The sequence below is a fragment of the Mya arenaria genome, chromosome 11 (genome assembly GCF_026914265.1).
Source record: "Mya arenaria isolate MELC-2E11 chromosome 11, ASM2691426v1".
In the NCBI taxonomy this organism is placed as follows: Eukaryota; Metazoa; Mollusca; class Bivalvia; order Myida; family Myidae; genus Mya; species Mya arenaria.
This window is the reverse complement of record NC_069132.1, coordinates 47,543,087-47,566,064: the sequence shown is the minus strand read 5'-3', so window position 1 is coordinate 47,566,064 and position 22,978 is coordinate 47,543,087. Positions and strand designations below refer to the sequence as shown.

Sequence of the window (22,978 nt, the reverse complement as noted above, 5' to 3'; positions counted from 1 at the left end):
ATATAAATTATATTTAAAAAATAAAAAATCAGCTTCTATCTGTCTTAACTACTAGATAACTATACACTAATTATAAATTTTCAACATTCACAACCAAAGGATGTGATCAAATCTTTACAATATTTTGTTTACTGCAGGAGTACCAGGTATGCCTGGGGCTGACATGTACGATCCGATGAAGACAGGTTACCCTCATATGGACAGTTCCCAACGTTATGACATGCTTGGCATGCATGGGGCGGACATGTACGGCGCGCCACCTGTAAGCAGCTCGTACTCTCAAATGTCCCAGTTACACGGACGTGGAACAAACTCTATGCTTATTCCCGGGCACCCCCATCACATGATGATGGGACACGGAGCCCATGCTATGAGTCCACATGGAATGTCCATGGGCTCGGCGCAGAGCCCACCACTTCATGGCAGCATGGACTCAATGGGACACATACAAGATATTCACGCGGGTTAGCAATAGCACAACGGGAAAATCACTTGAATCTGTATGTGTCATTGTTGGGGTCACATAACAGCCTCTTTGACAGAAGTTGCTTAATGCAACATTTACAGGGTGGAACATTTTGTATTATCACAAGTATTATTTTTCTCACTACCATGCAGTGGAGGGTAGTCCTGCATAGAAAACAGATGGACAGAATTGTAATAATACTGTCAGAGTAATAGTGTCGATAGCCTACACAGTGTCTGATTGTCATTCAACAAAATACGGGTGAATATTTATAAATATAATGATTTACCTATTTTAAAGCCATGGATAACAGAATGCAAGCAATATATTGACCAGACACATAATTATGGTCCTATAGAGAAGCACTGCTGACTTGTTTACATTGTACAGTTTATATTTGAAATCTGAAAATGAATAGATAATATTATGGATGCTTTGAAACGTAAATATGAAAATAACTTCAGGGAATTAAATTCCTTCATGCACAAAAAACATGGTGGTGATTAGTTTCTATTGTGACAGACCTCTCACTGTGTGTCCCATAACGCAACGCATGTGGACACGGCAGTGGTTGCCAACACATCACTGAATGGTACTTTGGTGCACCAAGGATATAGTTGGCACAAAGTTTTACAGTTTTCAAAGCAGAAAATCTGAAAATAACCACGCTCGTCAACCTTTTTCATTGAATCAGACTGGAACTAGTCACTATTAAAGCGAGAGAGAACATGCCCACTTGAGTGACCTCTGGTGAATTATTATCATGAAACTTATTGTACTCATTTCAAAGCTGTTGACTTTTTATCTCTTTCATTTTGTTGGTAAAAAATTGTACAAGTTTACTTTCCTTGTTATCTTTTGTGTTTATCTACCAGTATTTACCTAGTCTTACATAATGGTTGATTTTGGTTTTTGTTTTTATATGAGTGTGCTTTAATATGTTGTTGTTTTCCTTTTTTCCCATTTTGAGCTGTACTTTTTTCTTTGATGTGCTGCGTGTATTTTTGTTTGACAAAACATTAACTATCACATGAAACCTACTAAAGACAAAACCTTTTCCCTTAAATTGCTTTCATTTTCTACGTAAAAACAATGAAGTCAAATAGTTAAATTTGTAGCATAATACAAAATATTTAAATGAATACAAAACTTTGTGACCTCAGACACTATGTGTCCATATTATTTGTTTAATAGAAGATTTTGTGTAACCTTTTTTGATTATTTTTCCATGACATGTGCGCGACTAAACTTGCATTCATTCCATTTTGCTTTCTGGGTATATAAAAATGTAAGTTCTAGGGTTGCCGGAAGACTGTCATAGATGTGGTAATTTTTAAAGTCTTGTTAGAAACCCTGCAGTTGTATTAACATTGCACACTCTTCAACATCATCCTTAAAATACTACCATGTCCATGCTTAGTAATATTTGTCCTTTATCCCTGATGCTGCAATTAAATGAGGAATAACAGTATTAGCAACTAAATGGATTAAAATAATGAATTTTTAGGAAGATTATAATACAAAAAACTATAGCATTATCATAACATGTTCTGGAGAGAACTGGTCTCTGATACTGGTTTTAATGAAATATGAACAAAAATGAACACATAAGGTGGTCCGCAACAGTTTATTAAAAACTCTTATTATGGGAACTGTAAATACTTTGTAATATGTTATTATTCGAATGGTCTGCCATCTTAACATATTACGTAAGACCGATGATGAAACTATGGTATTCCAGGGCACAATTTTAAACCAAATGTAAATAGGAAATACATATTAAAGAGAAGTTATATTGTACTCTAAAATATCATCTTAAAAAATGCAAACAATGTCCATATTGAAGGAGATTTTTATAAATCTATATTGAATCAAAGAACTGATAGGGGTAAGAATAAATGTAGCATTTATAATTATTGTCTTTACCAAAATCATAACATTTGATTGCATACAACTTCTTAAAATTTTACCATTAATAATTGGATAACGGAAATTCAGCTCCAACTTCTTTTAACAAATGCTGACTTTTTTCTGACTTTTTTTCAAGCTCATCTAAAATTTAGATGAAAACAATGGTGAAATGCTTTCATTTTACATTTTATATTTAATATCACAGTACCACATATTGTCCCATTCAGAAACTACAAATGTTTAAAAGCAGTATTGTATTGTTTACTAGAACTGTTCATTATGTCCTTTGTTATATTTTCTTTATTTCCACCTGTGGTTATAATACTACTGTAGAAGAATATGTGCTGTCTATTTATGTAAAAAAACTTCATTTTCATTCTTTTTTATTTTGTTAAGATAAATATCTGATGTTTAAAATCATCAGGGTCATGAAACAAAACTAAATAATGTTTCAGTTTCCATTTTATCAAAGCATAACTGGTATTGTACAATATTGACATTTAAATTTAAACTTCTTTTTTAAATAAACATTGCAAAATGATATCAACCTTACCCTAGCAAATACCATGCATAAATTATCAGCAGAGAAAAACTAAAATATGAATATATTATCATTATGACACAAAAGGTCAGAAAAACTACTCTAAAACGGTGTTATTCTTTATGGAAACTCTAATTTCAATTTCTTTATTTATATATACCACCATAAAAAAAATGGACAGACAATGGAAGCCAACCATCAGCTCATTTTCATCTTGTAATTGATAATTAAATCATATTCAAGTGCCATGGAATATCCATTTATATATGGACACCTTTACACCAGTCTTTGTATGGACTTCATTTTCTCCCTGTGCTGTAAGCGTATTTACATGGAAATTGGTCTCTCGCCGCACAGCATTTGCCTCCATAATTAATGCGGGGCATCTGCCACTAAAAATAAGAAAGTAGTTAAGTTCAGTACATACAACTGATATGAAATCATGCAAGTCTATATATAATTATAAAGTCTTGTCTATTTTAGAGCATTATTCAATAATGTTTGTAATTCATCACAAAATAATATTTACTTTGAATAAAAATTAGAAAAATAAACAGAGTGGAAAATAGTATTTTTGAGTCTTACCGAATCCTTTTTTAGATAAACAACAATATTGATCAGAGTATCAAGTACAGGATTCAATTGTCATATTTTCACCAAAATCAGAAACCATTTTATGCCAGAAATAACATGGACAGAACATAGGAAAATGATTTTCAATCAGTAAAAAGCTTCCAGTAAAACTGAATTCCGAAATCTGTTTAGATCACTTGATATTACTCTTTCTAATAACCCAAGAAGTTTCGTTATTCATTTGCACTGCTGTAAAATACATATCAATATTTGCTTGTAAATCACAAATCAGTATTATTGTGTGTTTTTACTTGTAACAGTCTGTTTAGTGTGCTTTTAAATAAAAAAATAATCTAAAACATCTATTTTCTCATTAATAAAAAAGTCTGTATGGAATATGTTTGTCATATACCTGAATTACCACCCATTTATGTGGATTGTTTTTTTTTATATTAAAATGAAAAATATCTCAATGACAGTTATTTGACAATGAAATTCTACAGCTTCCTGCAGTTTGTATAGAATCACATTAAACAGACTTTAATCAAACTGTAAAATATTATATGCAAGGTATCATTTTATGGCTTATAATTTAATGAAATAAACTTTGTTGCTCGTACTATTTTCAATATGTCTTGTTCGTACAGTAATAGTTCTAAAGATGACATTATTTTCCTATTAATATTAGTAAATGATTTCTCTTATGGATATCAAATAAAATTTATTACCATAAAATGATACCTTCCAAACTGTTGTTAGGGGCACAGCACTGGCGATACTGAGATAATTATGCACTGTTAGTTATGGGTTTAAAAAAAAATCCAGTTCCATGAAAATACGAAAACATTTTTTGTGTATCAAAACTATTGTAGATATGTGTTTTGATCTTTATGCATATCTGAGAGCACCCTTCAACATTGCAGTATTGTACTGTTAAATGTTGATTTTTTTATCACAGATATGTTTACATGAACAGAATTATACAATTTTTCTTCAATTATTTCTGACTGCTGTGTTTAGAAACATGTGTTGCAAGCTGTGTCCCTGGTTTAAAATGTACCAAAGATTATCTGAACTTATTATTACATCAGAAATCCTTTATTTTCGAGAGGAATGGTTTTAACGTTCACATATTGCAAACACACACCATTTGCATGCACCTAAATCATGATTTTGTATAGAACGATGGGATTTTTTATTTAAAAGAATATGTTACCACTTTATTGATATTGGAAGATACTTTATGGGTAGAGAGACTGATAGATTATGCAAAATATAATGAAGTCTTTTTGTATTTTAAAAAAAAATAAAAAAATCTTGACAATCATATGGTTTTCTTCCAACTACGCTGATAATCAAAATATCTGTTGGTGTTTTATCTTAGAAATTCATTAAAGGTAATTACATAAATATATGTTTTTGTTGAAGTCACTCAAAATGGATGGGATAACTCCTGCCTGTTTTCCCAGGAATGCTTATAAATGCTTTTTGCCTGTCATATTGTAAATTGCATTAATTTCACGAAAGTTTAATTTCCACTAAAATTTGCAACTTCATGAAACTGCGATTCAAAACTTATATAATATCTGAAAATCCAGCTACCATAAATATGTTCAGTAAATGTTATATCAGCAAGATGTTGATAATACTAAACTTAACCAATTGGTAAAAACACTAAAAGTGTGAGAATAAGGACCTCGTGAATTTGAAGCCATTAACTTTTTTAAAACTATTGCTCGATGAATTAAGTGTATGTTTAACTTTCTGATATTGTGGACTGGTATATTGTTTATTATAGAAATAGCAATAACTTTTTTGGATTTTAAATATTAAGTATAAGTTGTTAATTATTTGTGCTGTTCTGTTAAGTTTGTTCCATACAAAATAATTTTGAATGAGACTTTGAAATACAATATTTGAATTTAACTTTTAACATGTATATTATTTTATAATGGGAAAATGCAAATATAATTAGCTGCGTAAATGTGAATTATATATTGTGGATAACTATTGTTTTATTATTGTTTATGGCTGTAAAAACAGTAATAGAGTGAAAATAATGTTTCATATCAATCTTAAAAAGAAACTAATTTGTAAATTATAAACAGATAAATGGCTTTATTTGCACAAAGGAAAATATGATTAAAAACAATATCACAGTAATTACAAAATGTAAACAAATATTTTTTTTTCTGTATTGAATTACTATTCAACACATTTCCAATACCATTTTAAAGCTGCACTCTCACAGATTGACCGTTTGACACATGTCAATCAATGAACAATGTCTATAAATAAATAAATAAAAAATTAAAAAATAAATCAATAAATATTCCTCCTTTCCTTCATCTGATGATTTTTAACCAAACAATGGAAATTTTCAAGAATCTCTCAAAACTCTCACAACATTCAGTACAAACACAGTTGGTGACAAATTTAGGGTAATATTCACATTATATACATTATTTATTAATGTTTACACATATTTATGATTGAGGACGCATGTCATTGTTTTTGTTGTTGTTGTTACACATGTCGGTCCATGTATCTAATAAAAGACATGGGTACCTCATCATGAATTTTAGTAACAAACCCACATGTACTCTGTATAGGACAGAATTTCCAACTGATGTAAAAAAAGAGAAATAGCTATTAAACTTAACAATGATCCATACTAAAAAATTTAACAGTCAAATGTTACAGAATAATATTGTATATCAACAGAGTATCTAAGCATAATCAATTTTGGTCAAGATAGGGAGGGCCCAGCACAAGAAAGATGCAACTGCTTTTAGTTTTCATAGAGTTACGTCTATCTAGCACTGAGCCCTCAAAGAAGGCAAAATAAATGTATCCATTACAGAGCTCATGAAACGTTTGTCTGCTTGTATTTCACATTATGCCACTGTCTGTATGTATAGTAATGATATGGTGAAGAAGGACAGAGAAATAAACTTTAATTTTTGTATGTTAAAATACAGCTATTTGTTTGTGGTCATTTTCTCCTAAGGTCCAACACACCATGCTGTTAATGATGTAACCTAAGGCTATGACATCATTACTGGCATTGTGAATACACCATGTTATCTGGCTGACCTGTACACTGAATAAATAATGTAGAACTAATATTTTGCAAGAATTCAAAATATTTCAATTTTATCTTTTTTGTTGTACAGATTTTTGAAAAAACAACAACCTGGAGCCAGCGAATGAAGGAATACAGTTTTTTAGCTCACCTGAGCACAATGTGCTCAAGGTGAGCTATTGTGATCAGTCTATGTCCAGCGTCTGTCGTCCGTCGTTCGTTGTTCGGCATCAACAATTGGTTATAATCACCTTCTTCTCCTAAACCGCTAGGACAATTTTGATGAAACTTCATAAGAATGATCCTTGGTTGGTGCGTTTTCAAAATTGTTCAAAGAAATGAATTCCATGCAAAACTCTGGTTGCCATGGCAACCTAAAGGAAAATGTCAACAATTGGTTATAGTCATCTTCTTCTCCTAAACCGCTTATACAATTTTGATTAAACTTCATAGGAATAATCCTTAGTTGGTGCTTTTTCAAAATTGTTCAAAGAAATGAATTCCATGCAGAACTCTGGTTGCCATGGCAACCTAAAGGAAAATGTCAACAATTGGTTATAATCATCTTCTTCTCCTACATCGCTTGGACAATTTTGATAAAACTTCATAGGAATGATCCTTGGTTAGTGCTTTTTCAAAATTGTTCAAAGAAATGAATTCCATGCAGAACTCTGGTTGCCATGGCAACCTAAAGGAAAATTACAAAACTTTTTTTGGCAAATACTATAAAGCCTAGTGCTTAAATATAGGGTGTGTAACATTGTTGATTGGTTATCTACCATGTTTATTCAAGTTATGCCCCTGGAGAAAAATTGGCCTCAGCCCGTGGGCTACAAGTTCATTATAACTACATTTTGTTAAAATCTGATAGTTATGTAAAGTTTACTCTAGAAGCAAGGGCAGCAAGTCTTGCTATATGGTCTCCCTTTTTGTTGGAGATTCCACTTCTTTCTATTTTTAGTAACAAGGGAATAGATTTTAAATTTTATTAAGTCTTCAGCATAGTCACTTCTGAGATAATTATTGTTCTTTTTTTAGGTTCATAGATTCAAATAATTATTAAACACTTTATTCTTGAGAAGAAATATCATTTTTACTTAAAAATAAATTTAATAATCAGACTTTTCCATTGAACTTCATGTAGATTATTGTTCATGCAGATGCTACATTCTTATTTTCTGTGTGGATAGTTTTATTCACTTAAAAACTTATATAAAGAAAAAATTTTTTATTAACATTAGAAGGAATGTGATGTTGTCCTAGATGGCTAAATGTGATAATATTAGTTGAAGGTGTTGAATGTGATCTGATATTTGATTTTTAGAGCTAAAGACAATTTGTTGATTTTATTGGTTGGTGCACTGTTTGTTGTTTGTGTATCTAGATACAAAAAGTTCTTTCAGTGTGCAAGCAATATAACATTGTTCAATTGCCTGCACACTGACAAAACTAAGTCCTGTCCGTGTGCAGGCAACTGAAAAAGTCCTGTCAGTGTGCAGGTATCTGTACCAAGTGCTGTCAGTGTGCAGTCAATTATCAAATCCAGTCAGTGTGGTGCGCAGGCACCTGAACAAAGTCTTGTCAGTGTGCAGGTGAGAATCAAATTATGTCGGTGTGCAGTCAATCATCAAGTCCTGTCAGTGTGCAGGCAACTGAACAAAATCCTGTCAGTGTGCAGTCAATCACCAAGTCTTGTCAGTGTGCAGGAAACTGTGACAAGCCCTGTCAGTGTGCAGGCAACTGTGAAAAGTCCTGTCAGTGATTATCCAGGAAACATGTTTGACCAGTATGTTTTTATGCCCCTGAAGGTGGGCATATTAAAATTGCACCGTGCCTCTGTCTGTCTGTCTGTCCGTCCGTCCATCCGTCCGTGTGTCTGGCTCAATAACTCGTGTCAGTGTTGTAACTTTCTCTGGTATGGACGTATTTTAAAATAACTTGCCATTTGTGTTTGACATACTAAGACGGCGTGTCGCGTGCAAGACCTGTGTCACTCCCTCTAAGGTCAAGGTAACACTTAGGTGTTTATTCCCAATGGAGTGCTGCATATAAGGACATAGAGTATAAGTTGTCATGTCTGGGCTATACTTTCTCTTGTATGGACAGATTTTAAAATGACTTGCCACATGTGTTCAACATACCAAGACGACGTGTCTTGTGCAAGACCCGTGTCCTTACCTCTAAGTTGAAGGTCACACTTAGTGTTTATTCACAATGGAATGCTGAATATAAGTACATGGAGTAGAGGCTGTTGTGTGCGGGCCGTAACTTTCTCTTGTATGGGCAGATTTTAAAATGACTTGCCACATGTATTTGACATACCAAGACGAAGTGTCGTGTGCAAGACCCATGTCCCTACCTCTAAGGTGAAAGATACACAAAGTGATTATTCACAATGGAATGCTGAATATGAGGACATAAGAGTGTGGGCTGTCAAGTATGGGTGGTATTTTTTATGTTCAGAGGCAATTTAAAATAACTTGCCATATGTATTTGACACGTAAAGGCAAGATCAACTTTGTATGTACTTGTTCATAGGACAATGTCACATTTGGGGGCATTCGTCACATACTGTGACAGCTCTTGTTTAATATTTTTTGAGAAACAAGCTATATTGATAACAAAGGTTAAACTCTTACTCAGGTGAGCGATTTAGGGCCATCATGGCCCTCTTGTTTCTTTTTTCATTAAAACCAATGCTAGTGAAGAGCGAAAAATATCTTCCCTAAATCACTTTAACATCATCTGCACAAGTATCTAAAACACTTATTTTGATTGATTTTGGATATTAAAAAAAATGAAAGGTAAGCCTGTATGCAACTCAAACTTACCGGATTTTACAGTAGAGTCTAGTTGCTGTTTTAAATTTCTTAATCAACATAGAAACAATCCATTTTTAAAAAGGTGCCATGAAAAGAGGAGTCAATGCCCTTTAAAATGGTATGCGATATGGTATAACTTTATTGTCTTTAGACAAACAAAGCCGAATTCAATGTCCCATTCTCATCTTTTTTCTGTAGTCGGAAACTGTAAAGCTAATTCCTATCTTCAATGTGTACCCGTGTAAACAGCACTACACGGTTTGGTATAAAAGACTGGACGGGCCGGACCAATTCCCGACCAAATCATTAATATGCATTTCTATGTTCTATTTATTTACCACTTCGCATCAAATCACAATAGACTTTATTATGTCAGGTTTCATAAAAGGTTATAATGATAACAAAAAACAATTCTCAGCTTATTACATATTTTTATGAAATACATAATACCTGGGAGAAGGATTTGTTAATAATCCCAGATAATACGTAAGTAACATATAATTCTTGGCAATGGTCTAAACAATATACTCACGAAAAAGAAACCCATACAGATAAAGGTACATCAAAAATTGCTCAAATAAATTTACAAGTCAAACAATAAGCAATTACACATTTGGCGCAAATAACTTTACTATAAGTCACGGAACCACTTCGTTATATGTGAAACAGACCTCCCTTAATTGTGTAACGTTTCTTCCCTAGCTAGCTCGGACACGCTACCTTAAATTAAACTATAAACCTATTCTCGGACTGCATTGTCCCAAAAATTAAGTATGAAATTAATATTATATACACGTGATTGACAATGATTGCTTACAAAACCGAATGATTAGAAATAATTGGTATGGTTCAAGAATCAACGTTCAATTATCCCAAAAGCAAGAATGAACAAACAGAAACACTACAACAACTATTCTGTAACTTCTAACAGGACCAGCATACAAAACGCTCATAAACCAATCACAATATATCAGCGAAACCCACAGTCCTAAATGTATAGCTTTTACGGGGAATCAAACCATTGACCCTGTTCCGTCTGTATCGCAATGATCCAGGCTTACTAAGAGGCCAAAAAGAAACCCCACGGATGTCCGAACCTGGAAACTAGAAGCTGTAGCGCAATGCTTCACTTTAATTCTCCTAGCCTCCAATAGTTCAGAACCCGCCCTAAACAGTACAAAAAGATACTTCAAAGCTTCCCTATATATTAACTTGATGTTTTCACATCGGCGTCGAGACACGAACTAACTAATTCTATGCATTTCGCTTCTTATATACCCTCACATCACGTGACCAGAATGGAATGGTCCATTCTTAACAAGCTCTAAGGGTGAAACCATTATATATAACTAGCGTTACAGAGTAGGGGTGTCAACTTTATCAAACATACGAAAACGTAGAAAACTATTAAGAATACAACTTATTCGTATTAATTAATCATTTACTAGCTAAATTTAGACATTTAATACTAAAACCATAACATTAGTATTAAATACACGAAATCATCATAAAGAAGTAATAGCGATAATGGCGAAAACCGTTTTTACGGTAAATAGTCAAATTCTTTAAAATTCACTAAAACAGAAATGATTATTTTCCGGGCTCCGGACTACATGATTCCATGAACATTACATTACCCACGCCTCCGGGTACATGCGTCCGCGCATGAAAAAGTATGTCAAACGAAAAATAAAATAAAAAATATTATAAAAAATATGTTCAGTTGCTTTGGTTTCTCTAGTTTGGTATTTGCCTCTGCATATTCCGAACCAATGTCTCAAGCCTTGAGACAGACTGTCAGATTCTCAATAGCCATAGCCAGTGAATCAGTCTCAGTGGATGCAGACCTCATTTGTTCCTGCTGTCTTTTCTCAGCCCGATAAAAAGCTTCCAACTCCACTGCATGCCTCACAGCATCATTCAGGTTGGTTGGTCTTGACTGCTTGATTTTTAATCTCATGTCTGAATTAACCAACGCATCCATAAACTGCTCTTTTGCTAAGGTTTCTCTTACATCTATAGGTGCACTAGGGTACGCAAGGTTCGTAAGGCGTCTAATATCCTGACCTAGCTCTCCCATGGACTCCATGGCCTTCTGTCGCCTATCCCGAAGTTGAACCCTATATAGTTCAGTCTGGTTGGCAGGCGAAAATCGGTCTTCTAATGCTCTGACTAACTCCTTGTAGTCAGTTGTGTTTGAGCTCAGGTTACCAGAGACACCTTGGGCATGGCCTCTCATTGATACCGAAAGGTACAGACCATTTTGTTCATCGGACCATCCGTTTAACTGAGCGCATGCCTCAAAATGTGCCTTGTAGTCCGTCCATGCTCCAGTGCCATCATATGTAGTCGGCTTAACATGACACTTATTCTGGCCTGTACTACTATCAGGTCTAGTACCAGGCCGTTTCCTAAACTGAGTTACGTGTCTGTCCATACTCTGGTCCTGGGTGTCATCACCTATTGGAGACGAAAACATTTTACATCCAGTTTCATCATCCGATAGTCCTCTCTGTATGTCAAACCTCATACGTGGTTTGAGCTGATATTTTGGTGTAGACGTCATGCTTGGTGCTGCAGTTCTATCGAGCTCCTTTTGAAACGATGAAATTTCCTGCTCCAACTTAAGACTTGTTATTTCTTGTTTCAAGACAGCGTTTTCGCCGATCAGTCTCGAAACCTCGTTCTGGTTTGGGCTGTCCATGCTTCTTTTGTATTCAGGGTAAGCTAGATTGCTATGAATCTATATTGTCCCTCGTTGGGCGCCAAATTTTGTAACGTTTCTTCCCTAGCTAGCTCGGACACGCTACCTTAAATTAAACTATAAACCTATTCTCGGACTGCATTGTCCCAAAAAATTAAGTATGAAATTAATATTATATACACGTGATTGACAATGATTGCTTACAAAACCGAATGATTAGAAATAATTGGTATGGTTCAAGAATCAACGTTCAATTATCCCAAAAGCAAGAATGAACAAACAGAAACACTACAACAACTATTCTGTAACTTCTAACAGGACCAGCATACAAAACGCTCATAAACCAATCACAATATATCAGCGAAACCCACAGTCCTAAATGTATAGCTTTTACGGGGAATCAAACCATTGACCCTGTTCCGTCTGTATCGCAATGATCCAGGCTTACTAAGAGGCCAAAAAGAAACCCCACGGATGTCCGAACCTGGAAACTAGAAGCTGTAGCGCAATGCTTCACTTTAATTCTCCTAGCCTCCAATAGTTCAGAACCCGCCCTAAACAGTACAAAAAGATACTTCAAAGCTTCCCTATATATTAACTTGATGTTTTCACATCGGCGTCGAGACACGAACTAACTAATTCTATGCATTTCGCTTCTTATATACCCTCACATCACGTGACCAGAATGGAATGGTCCATTCTTAACAAGCTCTAAGGGTGAAACCATTATATATAACTAGCGTTACAGAGTAGGGGTGTCAACTTTATCAAACATACGAAAACGTAGAAAACTATTAAGAATACAACTTATTCGTATTAATTAATCATTTACTAGCTAAATTTAGACATTTAATACTAAAACCATAACATTAGTATTAAATACACGAAATCATCATAAAGAAGTAATAGCGATAATGGCGAAAACCGTTTTTACGGTAAATAGTCAAATTCTTTAAAATTCACTAAAACAGAAATGATTATTTTCCGGGCTCCGGACTACATGATTCCATGAACATTACAATTGTTGCATGATGACAAAAAGTATTGTTCACAAAATGCATTCAATTTATCACTGCACTTCATACCACAATATACATGTATTTATATACATTATATTTTAAAACACTTTTTAGACCGGCCAATCTTAAATACCCGTTTCTTTTCCGGACCGATACGGAGATTTCCGTTGGTTCGGAATTGGTCCGGTCCGGCCAGTCTTTTATAACCAACCCACACATATTTAAGTGATTGTATGCTTCTGTGTTTAGATAATACATTTACATTCCTAAATATCACAAAATGACAAATACCTCGGTTTTAGGAACAACCGTATCAGTCTTCAAATTTAAATTAAATCTACTTTAAAATTTCGTATGAGGCGGCCATTTTCCTTTCAAGCGCTCAGATGGTGGAACCAAGGTCAGGCCAGTATTCACTACCCATGCAAAATAAAGAACCCTCATAATTCCAAATTCAATTTCAAATCTTGAAACCTCATTACTGGTTGAGGGCCCAAATCCATAACTTTTGAAGTTTTTTTTTACATTTCTAGAGGGTGTTTTTGTCATATTTAGTTCAAATTTCTTATGTCAACATCTGTCAAAGTTCAGGTTCACAATCTCATTTATTCTATGTCAAAAATCGTTCATTTTACAGACAGTGAATCACCTTTCAATTTATGCTATGGACGACACAAATCTCGAACACTTATATTTTTTTGGCTAAAATATTACGCCATTGTACAAAGGTTTTGCTATACTTTGATTAACATAATAATGTAGATAGTAACTAGATACAGATTAGTGTTTTAAATTTGAAATGAAATAATACGAACTAACATCAAAGACTCGATTGGCAATGACCTGCCAAAGGTTAACCCCATGAAAATACAAAAAAACGTACCTGAACAGGATCATTTTCGAATTAATAGTTTAGTCGTTGCTTGTGTCAACATTGAATTATCTACCGGCAGTGGTTTTAATGTATCCTTTAAATTCAACCAAGAGGAACAAATGGAGTCCTATGCTGGGACTGGTAACATTCTCCACCGTAGTTAGTCAAGTCAAGTCAAGTAATATTTAATATTTAAAGTCGGGTTTACAACATTTAGAAATCAAGCTCTGAAGAGCTTTTAAAGCCGACTTTTAGTTATATTACATGATACATGTGATCATAGACATAGTACATATTTTAAGTATACATATAACATTATGTAACATAGAACCAAATAAAACTGAAAGACAGATATTTACCTTATAAAAAGCATCACCTGAGCAAATGAGGGACTGAATATTACAATAATATATACTCTCAAAAACACAGAACTTTGTTACATATATATCACAGAATTGTTTTGAAAGAACTCAGGCAGAAGTATTGATATATGCTAAGATGAATACTGAACAGACATCAAGCTAATGAGTACAGACATTAAAACTTGTGTGGAAGCTGCTGATCTTGGCCTTTGCCTAAAATCTGCTCTAAAAGAAAATAAGAGACTAAAACACTGAAGAAGAATAGAAACACAAAAGTGTGACCGATAAGAGGTTGCTAAAAATGATTATTCTCCCAAATCAGAGTTTGAAAGAACTGATCAGTAACTACCTCACAAGGACAAAAAAGACTCTGCAAACTGGAACAAAGCAGATAAACAAATCAAGCAGCATGGACAATCAGAGGCCCATTGCCTGCTTCATACATTTACATATCCGTGGTAGATATAGCATCAAAACGAGAAAAGGCAAATAGCAAAATAAAGTGGCATATACAGCACTGAAACATGCAAGCAAAGAGAAATAAAAAAGGATAAATGAATAACTAAATAAATGCAAGCAAACTGAAAATGAAAATAAAAAAGAGAAGGCATGAAAATTGTAATAAAGGAAGGAACAATAAAATAGCGTAACATTATAAACATGATAACTTACTCGTCAGCCAGCACTTGGACCCCATACCCGGCACACGCAGAGCAGTGACACTTTGTTCCATTCCAGCTACTGATCAGGGATTTGAACTGATTTTATGACGAACACTGTCTGAGTGTGTCAGGCAGCGAGTTCCACATCCTAGCTGCCGAGTAGCGGAAAGAGTGTCTCCCATACATTTCAGTTCTTGGTACGGGAAGTTCTCCACAGTTACTATACCTACAATTATATTTTGAATCTTTAAAAGTAACAAGATCGTTTAAGTAACTGGGTCCTTGTTTATTTAAAATTTTGAACGTTTGCAGTGCTACTGATCCCATCCTTCTAACTTTTAGAGACAGGAGCCCAGATTGTTCTAGTAAATCATTGTATGAACTTGAGTTATCATAATATATGGAACGTAGTGCTCTTTCTTGTAATTTTTCAATTTTCTTTGTATTAATTTCTCCTGTGAAGTGCCAAGTTAAAGGACAATAATTTAGATTAGATCATGACATTCAGTTGTCTTGCAGCCTTATAGATATATTTTCTATGTGAATTTTGAAATTTAACATAAAACTAAAGGTTACACCTAATAATTTCCTCATCCCAAGTAATATTAACACCATCAAGATTAAAAGAGAAATCTCATTTATGAGTCTTCTTGCCAAGGGCTATTGCCTGAAACTTTTTTGGTGTTTCCTTTCATATGATTATCATCAAAACATTTGATAAGACTTTAACTGTCATTTTCTAGAGTTTACACTAGACTTTCAGGATTTCTACTTTTATATGATAAGGTATTGTCATCTGCATAGTTATAAAGATCACTGTAAAACACAGTGATCTTTATAACTATGCAGAAATATCATTTATAAATATGTTGAAGAATAAAGGACCAAGAATTGAACCCTGAGGAACACCTTTTATAATTAATTTAAAAGTGCTAAAATTATCACCACTTTTGACACACTGTCTCCGTTCAGACAGATAGCTGTTTACAAGTTTAAGGGCTGAATCAGACACACCATAATGTTTACATTTCAGGATAAGTAGAGTGTGTGGTAAGCAATCAAAGACCTTTGACAGGTCCATGAGCACAGCTGCCAGAGAGCAGTCCTGGACTAAAGCCTGTTTGCAGTCTTCGGCAAGTTTTAGAAGGGTATATATAGTACTGCACCCTTGACCTCGTCTTAAGGCGGATAACTTTGGATTAAAAATGCTGTCTAAATGTTCTAGCAGCTTGGTGTACATGGCTCTCTTAAAGATCGTTGATGCTATTGGAAGAAGGCATACAGGGCGGTAGTTCCATTATTAAAGGTACTTTTTTCTTGAGGATTGGTACAACTTGGGCAATGTTCATACTATCTGGAAAAATACAGTCATTAAATGATCTATTTACAAGATTAGACAGTGGACTTGCTTGCTGTAGCCGGCCTGGATAATTTTAACATTTTAACCAAATTATTATCGTAAACTGTGGCTTTCTTGGCTTTCATGCTAATGAACTGTTTCAAAATAAAATTATCATTTATTGGTTTAAAACTCATATTTCTATCTTTTCCTTCCATTATTGAATCAATTCTAGAGTGGTTTTCATCAAAAATTACACTGCTGTTTCCAATATTCCTACAATTACATAGAAATCATTAAAAATATTGCATATTTCCTTCTGGTCAGTGACTAATAGAACTGTGTTTTTCTTACATGATAGTTCCTTTGTTTGTCAAAAAATTGCTTAATTGTACTCCAAAAATCGTTGCTTTTGCTATCATATTGTCTGACAGATTTACGTCTTTCTTTGTTTACCAAATATCGAAATGTCCTAGTGTTCTTGGTCATACAGCGACATTCACACTTTGTTAACACATTATTATATTTTATTACATTAATATTGTATATAATGTTTTAATAAATCAGGGGCGGCCTCTGGGGTTGGTTTACATGAGGACCATTATATACGCAGTGCCACTTATTGGTAAGAAATCCTTTTAAAATCCTTTTTCAAACTAGCTAGCTAGTTTATATAATATATATATATATATATATATATATATATATATATATATTCACACATACCTTCACTTACGGGGTCACTGAATGAGACCATGGTGAGGGGCAGAGTCGGAAACCCGCAAATGTGTATATCGAAACCCACAAATGTGTATATCAAGTCTATAAAAATGCCCCTTTACAATAATATATAATGCCCCTTTACTTAGTATATATGTATAAATTGTAATGGGGGTCTTTCAGAAGCCAACAAATATATAGATCTAGATATATATACATATGTTAACAGTATCTATAAAATCTCTTAATACGGTGTACTAGGACGGCATGACGGACGATTGAAGGCCGGGTTCAAGCAATCCTATAGTCCACTTGTCTCCCATCACGAGTTAACTAAAACTCTGTATCGGAAATGTTATTGAAACACAAGAAATACGAGCCGCATCACATGATAAGATACCTTCGGACACTGCGACCTACATTGACCCAGACAACAGGGTCTGGCGGTGGCTAAAACAACATCTACTCTTTCACTTGACTTGCCAACCTAATCATTGACCCCACATGACACAAAATCGAACTTGGCTTACATATTGTCCAGACAAACATTCTGACCAAGTTTCATGACAATTGATGCAAGAATGTGACCACTAAAGTGTTAACAAGTTTTTTTTAATATAATATTAAACCTAGTGATCTACTTTTTCCCCAACCAAGCATGTCCAAAATTAAAACCTGACACATATTTAATTTTAAATACCAGAAACATAAATATCCATGTCTCTGTAAATACATTTATACCAAGTTTCATCAAGATTGATTCAAAAAGGTGGCTTCCGGAGTGTTAACAAGATTTTTCTAGGATTTGACCTGGTTTTCGACAAAAAGAAATAAAACACTTCAGTATATGTTAAATAGTTTTTATTAAACGTTTTACAAACAGAAACACGAATACATAGAATGATACTTCCCACAATAACAGATTTCAGATTTTATTTAACCAAGGCATAAACTATGCATGTATAAAACATTTTAACATTCTAACAAGATGTGAACTAACAGAAATCATTGCAAAATGTTTAAATTTCAATTTACTTAAAGAACATAGACTTGCCAGGACTAGAGATTATATTAATTAAAATTTTAAATAGTACAATATCAAACCATGCACTATTTTGAAGGAACAAGTTATTTAAATTGAGAAGCTAATTTAGACTAGAAATTTGTCCATAGGATTTTAACAAGTCACAGAAATGTTCATCACACATGTAACAGAACAACAGGTAGAAAGTATTTGCAGGATTTTATTTTTCAAGATATAAGTTATTTTACAGTTAGGCAATAGAAAAAAATATTTTAGATTCTCATCCACGCCCGCCCCTGTCCAAAACCACCTGCCCCCCCCCCCCAAAAAAAAACATTATTTGTAAAAAAATCAGAACATATACTGTTCCAGACACCACGGGTTTTAGACCATCCCTGATATGAATAAAACATGGCTGATAATAATAAAGGTTCGGGGTAACGATGAATGCCTTTTTCTCAAAATTTTAAATAATTTTTACTACTGTTCTCCGGTTTTTCGTTAATGAAAAATAACAAGAGGGCCCAAAGGGCCCTGGGTCGCTCACCTTAGGAAAAGGTCAAAGGTCACAATGGAGCCATTTACAGAGGACCACTAATGTTGACCACCAAATATTGGTAAAGGACCTCTAGATGATGTTATACATCAAATTAATATGAAAGCTCTGGGACTTCTAGTTTCAGACAAGAAGATTTTTGAAAATTGCATTTAGAAAACCTATTTTTTGACCCCTTGACCTACTTATGCAACCAATCAGAACCATTTGAACAATTGTGGTAAGGGGACCGTTAATGTTGAGTTTGTTCAAATTCCCATTAACGGTTCAAGATAAGAAGTCATTTAAAGTTTTCCTTATATAATTCAATGTAAAATTGTGACCCCCGGTGCGGGGTCAATTTTAACCCTAGGGGCATAATTTAAACCAACTTTGGAAGAGGACTTCTAGAGGATGCTATATACCAAATATGAAAGCTCTGGGTCTTGTAGTTTCAGACAAGAAGATTTTTGAAAGTTGCATTTTAAAAACCTTTTTTTTTGACAATGTGTACTTATGCAACCAATCAGAACCATTTGAACAATTTTGGTAGAGGACTACCCAGGGACCATTTCTGTTGAGTTTGGTCAAAATCCCATTAGCGGTTCAAGTCATTTGAAGTTTTCCTTATATAATTCAATGTAAAATTGTGACCCCCAGGGCAGAGTCAATTTTGACCCCAGAGGAACAATTTTAACAACTTTGGTAGCGGACCTCTAGATAATGCTACATACCAAATATGAAAGCTCTGGGCATTGTAGTTTCAGACAAGAAGATTTTTGAAAGTTGCATTTTAAAAACCCCATTGACCCCATGACCTACTTATACAACCAATCAGAACCATTTGAACAATTTTGGTAGAGGACCACCCAGGGACCATTCCTGTTGAGTTTGGTTAAATTCCCATTAGCGGTTCAAAAGAGGATGTTGCTTGAACTTTTCCTTATATAATATAATTCAATGTAAAATTGTGACCCCCGGGGCAGGGTCAATTTTGACCCCAGGGGCATAATTTGAACAACTTTGGTAGAGGATCTCTGGATGATGCTATATACCAAATATGAAAGCTCTGGGCCTTGTAGTTTAAGACAAGAAGATGTTTGAAAGTTGCATTTTGAAAACCTATTTTTGACCCAGTGACCTTATGCAACCAACTGGAACGGTTTAAACAACTATGGTAGAGGAAAACCTAGGAATCATTCCTGTGAAATTTGGTCAAAATCCATTGAGCAGTTTCAGAGGAGAAGATGTTTAAGTAAAAAAGTTGACACACGGCGCACACCGCACGATGACAGACTAAGGCCGGTCACAATAGCTCCCCCTGAGCACTTTGTGCTCTGGTGAGCTAAAATTTAAAAAGTGTCCACCGCCCCTTTTTGTCACAAAAATCCGGATGAGAATCTTATATTTTTTTCTCTGGCCTTATAATAAGTCACTGGATTTTAACAATATAGTTTACAATACGAACAAATAGACTAACATAGCTTTTCTAGCTATAAAAAAATCTTAACAGACATAAAATTACTTTTCTATTACAAACGTGATTATTTAAAAAGAGAATATAAAATTCCCAGCGCTTGGACAGTATATGATTAATGATATATGTAGCAAAATTTAGATTGCATCATAAATGAGTCAATATCAAAAGTATGTTCTTAAATTTGTCAATCATTAAACAGAAAAGCTATGTAACATTAAATCTGTATTACAATAACATTATAATGCTTTAGGCAAAATGAGTTATCTAGTAAGGCAAAATGTTAGTATTTTAAGTTAAAAAGTTATAGTGAAGGCCAGGCCAAAAATAAAAGCTGGTGACTACTTGCATTTACAAGATAACAAATCCTAGTGATATCATGTATTTTATACATCCTACCTAACCCTTACAGTGCTGAATATTTAAAGTTTGCTCCTCCCCTTTTTGAATATTAATTATCTGACATTTTATATTGGGATATTCACATAGTGGAAATGATTCTCCCAGTGTAAGTTGGACTTGTGTTAAACCATATCCTTAGGCAAACAGTGCAGACCCTGATCAGAGGGCTCTGATCTGGGTCTACACTGTTTGCAAAAGACGAGTATACTCGGTTCCAGCATTGTAAGGGCTAAACAGTGAGCGATCTTTAAGGTAATTATGCAATCAGTATAAAACAGATTCTAGATTGGACATATTTACTTATATAATTATACAGTAGAATCACAATTGTGTGTGATGTAAACACATACATCTAACATAATTAATTTCTAAAGTAATATGAACTCAAGAACAAGTACCGGTAGAACTGTATTGACAAGCAACAAAACTTACAACAGATTTTAGGATATTACAACAATTATATTATGTCAAAGTAGCACTAAGTCACACTTTCACAATGTAGTTAAAATAATTATGACTATAGCACAATACTAAGATTTACATGTAATTAAAAATCCATGACATGATTTATAATGAATAAAATTATTCATAACAATTTTACAAAATAATACTAACTTTAAAAAGTACAGATGTATATTACGTATTCATTAACTTTTCCATTTTATAAGAGGATGAATTCTAAAATATTTATAAATATTTTTTTACGTGTAGATTTAAAGTGACTGAAACAGTACTGAAACTCATCACCTAAACAACTTCACAAAGTACATATTCTTTGGTTACGTTCTATGCCAAAATGGCGTAATAGTTCAATAGGAAACCAACAATTCATTGTATGAAATTTACAAAGCCGTCTATACATAGAAACAGATACCTCATTTTTAGTTTTTAATTATGACATCTTCAAATTAAGAATTTCAAGAGCTTTCCAATGAAATATGAACGATAGGTATATGACCAGAAATGATGAAATTAAAAGAAAATGAAATTTCTGTTTATATACATTTCATATAGAAATCTACTGATATTGCTGGACTATCAATATTGCCAACTCTGTGCATCTTGCATGTGCCCATGACATAAAATGGGAACTTTGTATACAGTAATACACGATTTGAAACTATGTAAGAACCAGAACAATGTATTATTGTTACATTACGGTAAAAATTCAATGTGCCTGATGATGTGCTGGGCACAAACCTTACAATTCTAAGAATCAATGGCAGATAAAATTCTTTGGGCATGACCAGCATTTGCCTGGATCAGCTTGGGTGCAAGATGTCTCATGGATTATGCTATTCAATGACACACAACACATCAGATAGTAATACATTGTAACACAATTTGGCTGCAATAGTATCTGCATTTTTATCTTGTAATTGCAAACATATATATATATGAACCTTCTAACATTCATATGTATAATACTAATACTGACCAGACCATGTCCAAAATGGAATGAAGATACCAATCTTAAAGATCATTAATTAATAATAAAAAAGAGTAAAACAATAAATGTCCACAGTAGCACAGCTTTACTTTTTTTCTCAAAAATATGTAAAACTTGTAAAATGTGATAGAACTGTTGAACTAAATGAAATGTGAAAGTTGTAGAGGACTAATTGTAGTTACCTTGAACAAATATTTTTTTTGATGAAACAAGAGCCGTAATGCCCCAATGCTTGTCTTTTTTTTGAAGGTCACCAAGAAGGTCACACTCAATGAAATATTAGCCATTTGAAAGCTCTTGCCATTTGCGATAATAAATGGCAATGTTATGGCTTACATAAAAGTTTTTGCACGCCGTGGCTGACGATGGCGCAGACAATATCGACAACCTAGTGATCACAATAGCTAAAAAAGTTCAGTATGTTTAAGTAATGTAGTGACTCTAATACTGCTCCAACGTAATTGACAACTGTGCTTCTGGACCTTAAATATAATGACACAACAAATGAAAAAAAAACTGACAAAAGTAAGAAAATAATGTTTAAACAGGTACAAATAAGGTCTGATGTACAACAAGCAACCATCATGCATCAGCAACCAGCATTGACTTAGACCAAACTGCTCTTGAGATCGAAGTCTAAACTGGGCCATGCTGTTCATAAGAGATCTACAATAATTACTGGTGATTAGCAAACAGTGTGACCCAGATCAGACTGCACACCTTGCACCCAGACTGATCCATTAGTCAATGCCGGTGCATGGCAGGTACAAATACAAACTCGCTTAATGAACTAGAAATATGTCCATACAACACAGATGCCCCATGCCAATATTTGTCGCAAAATGAGAGTATACAATATCTCTATATGCAACATTGCACTTACGACCTTGAACTTATTCTGTGACCTGAAAATTCATAGGTGCCATCTACTGGTCACAGCCAACTACACTATGTTTCTTTAACTTAGGCCCAACTCTTTCACAGTGTTTGAACATACAAGGTCACTTTGACC

At 33.9% G+C, this 22,978-nt stretch overlaps 1 protein-coding gene across 2 annotated transcripts in view; it reads left to right on the top strand.

Moving 5' to 3' along the window:
* LOC128207547 (homeobox protein Meis1-like) overlaps window positions 1-6,471 on the top strand; it is a 130,967-nt gene extending 124,496 nt beyond the window's left edge. For both annotated transcript variants that reach the window (XM_052910528.1, XM_052910527.1), the window contains one exon: window positions 138-6,471. In XM_052910528.1, coding sequence (XP_052766488.1) covers window positions 138-469 — 332 coding nt within the window. In that variant the 3' untranslated portion in view covers window positions 470-6,471. The remainder of the gene's footprint in view (window positions 1-137) is intronic.
* Window positions 6,472-22,978: the final 16,507 nt, after the last annotated feature.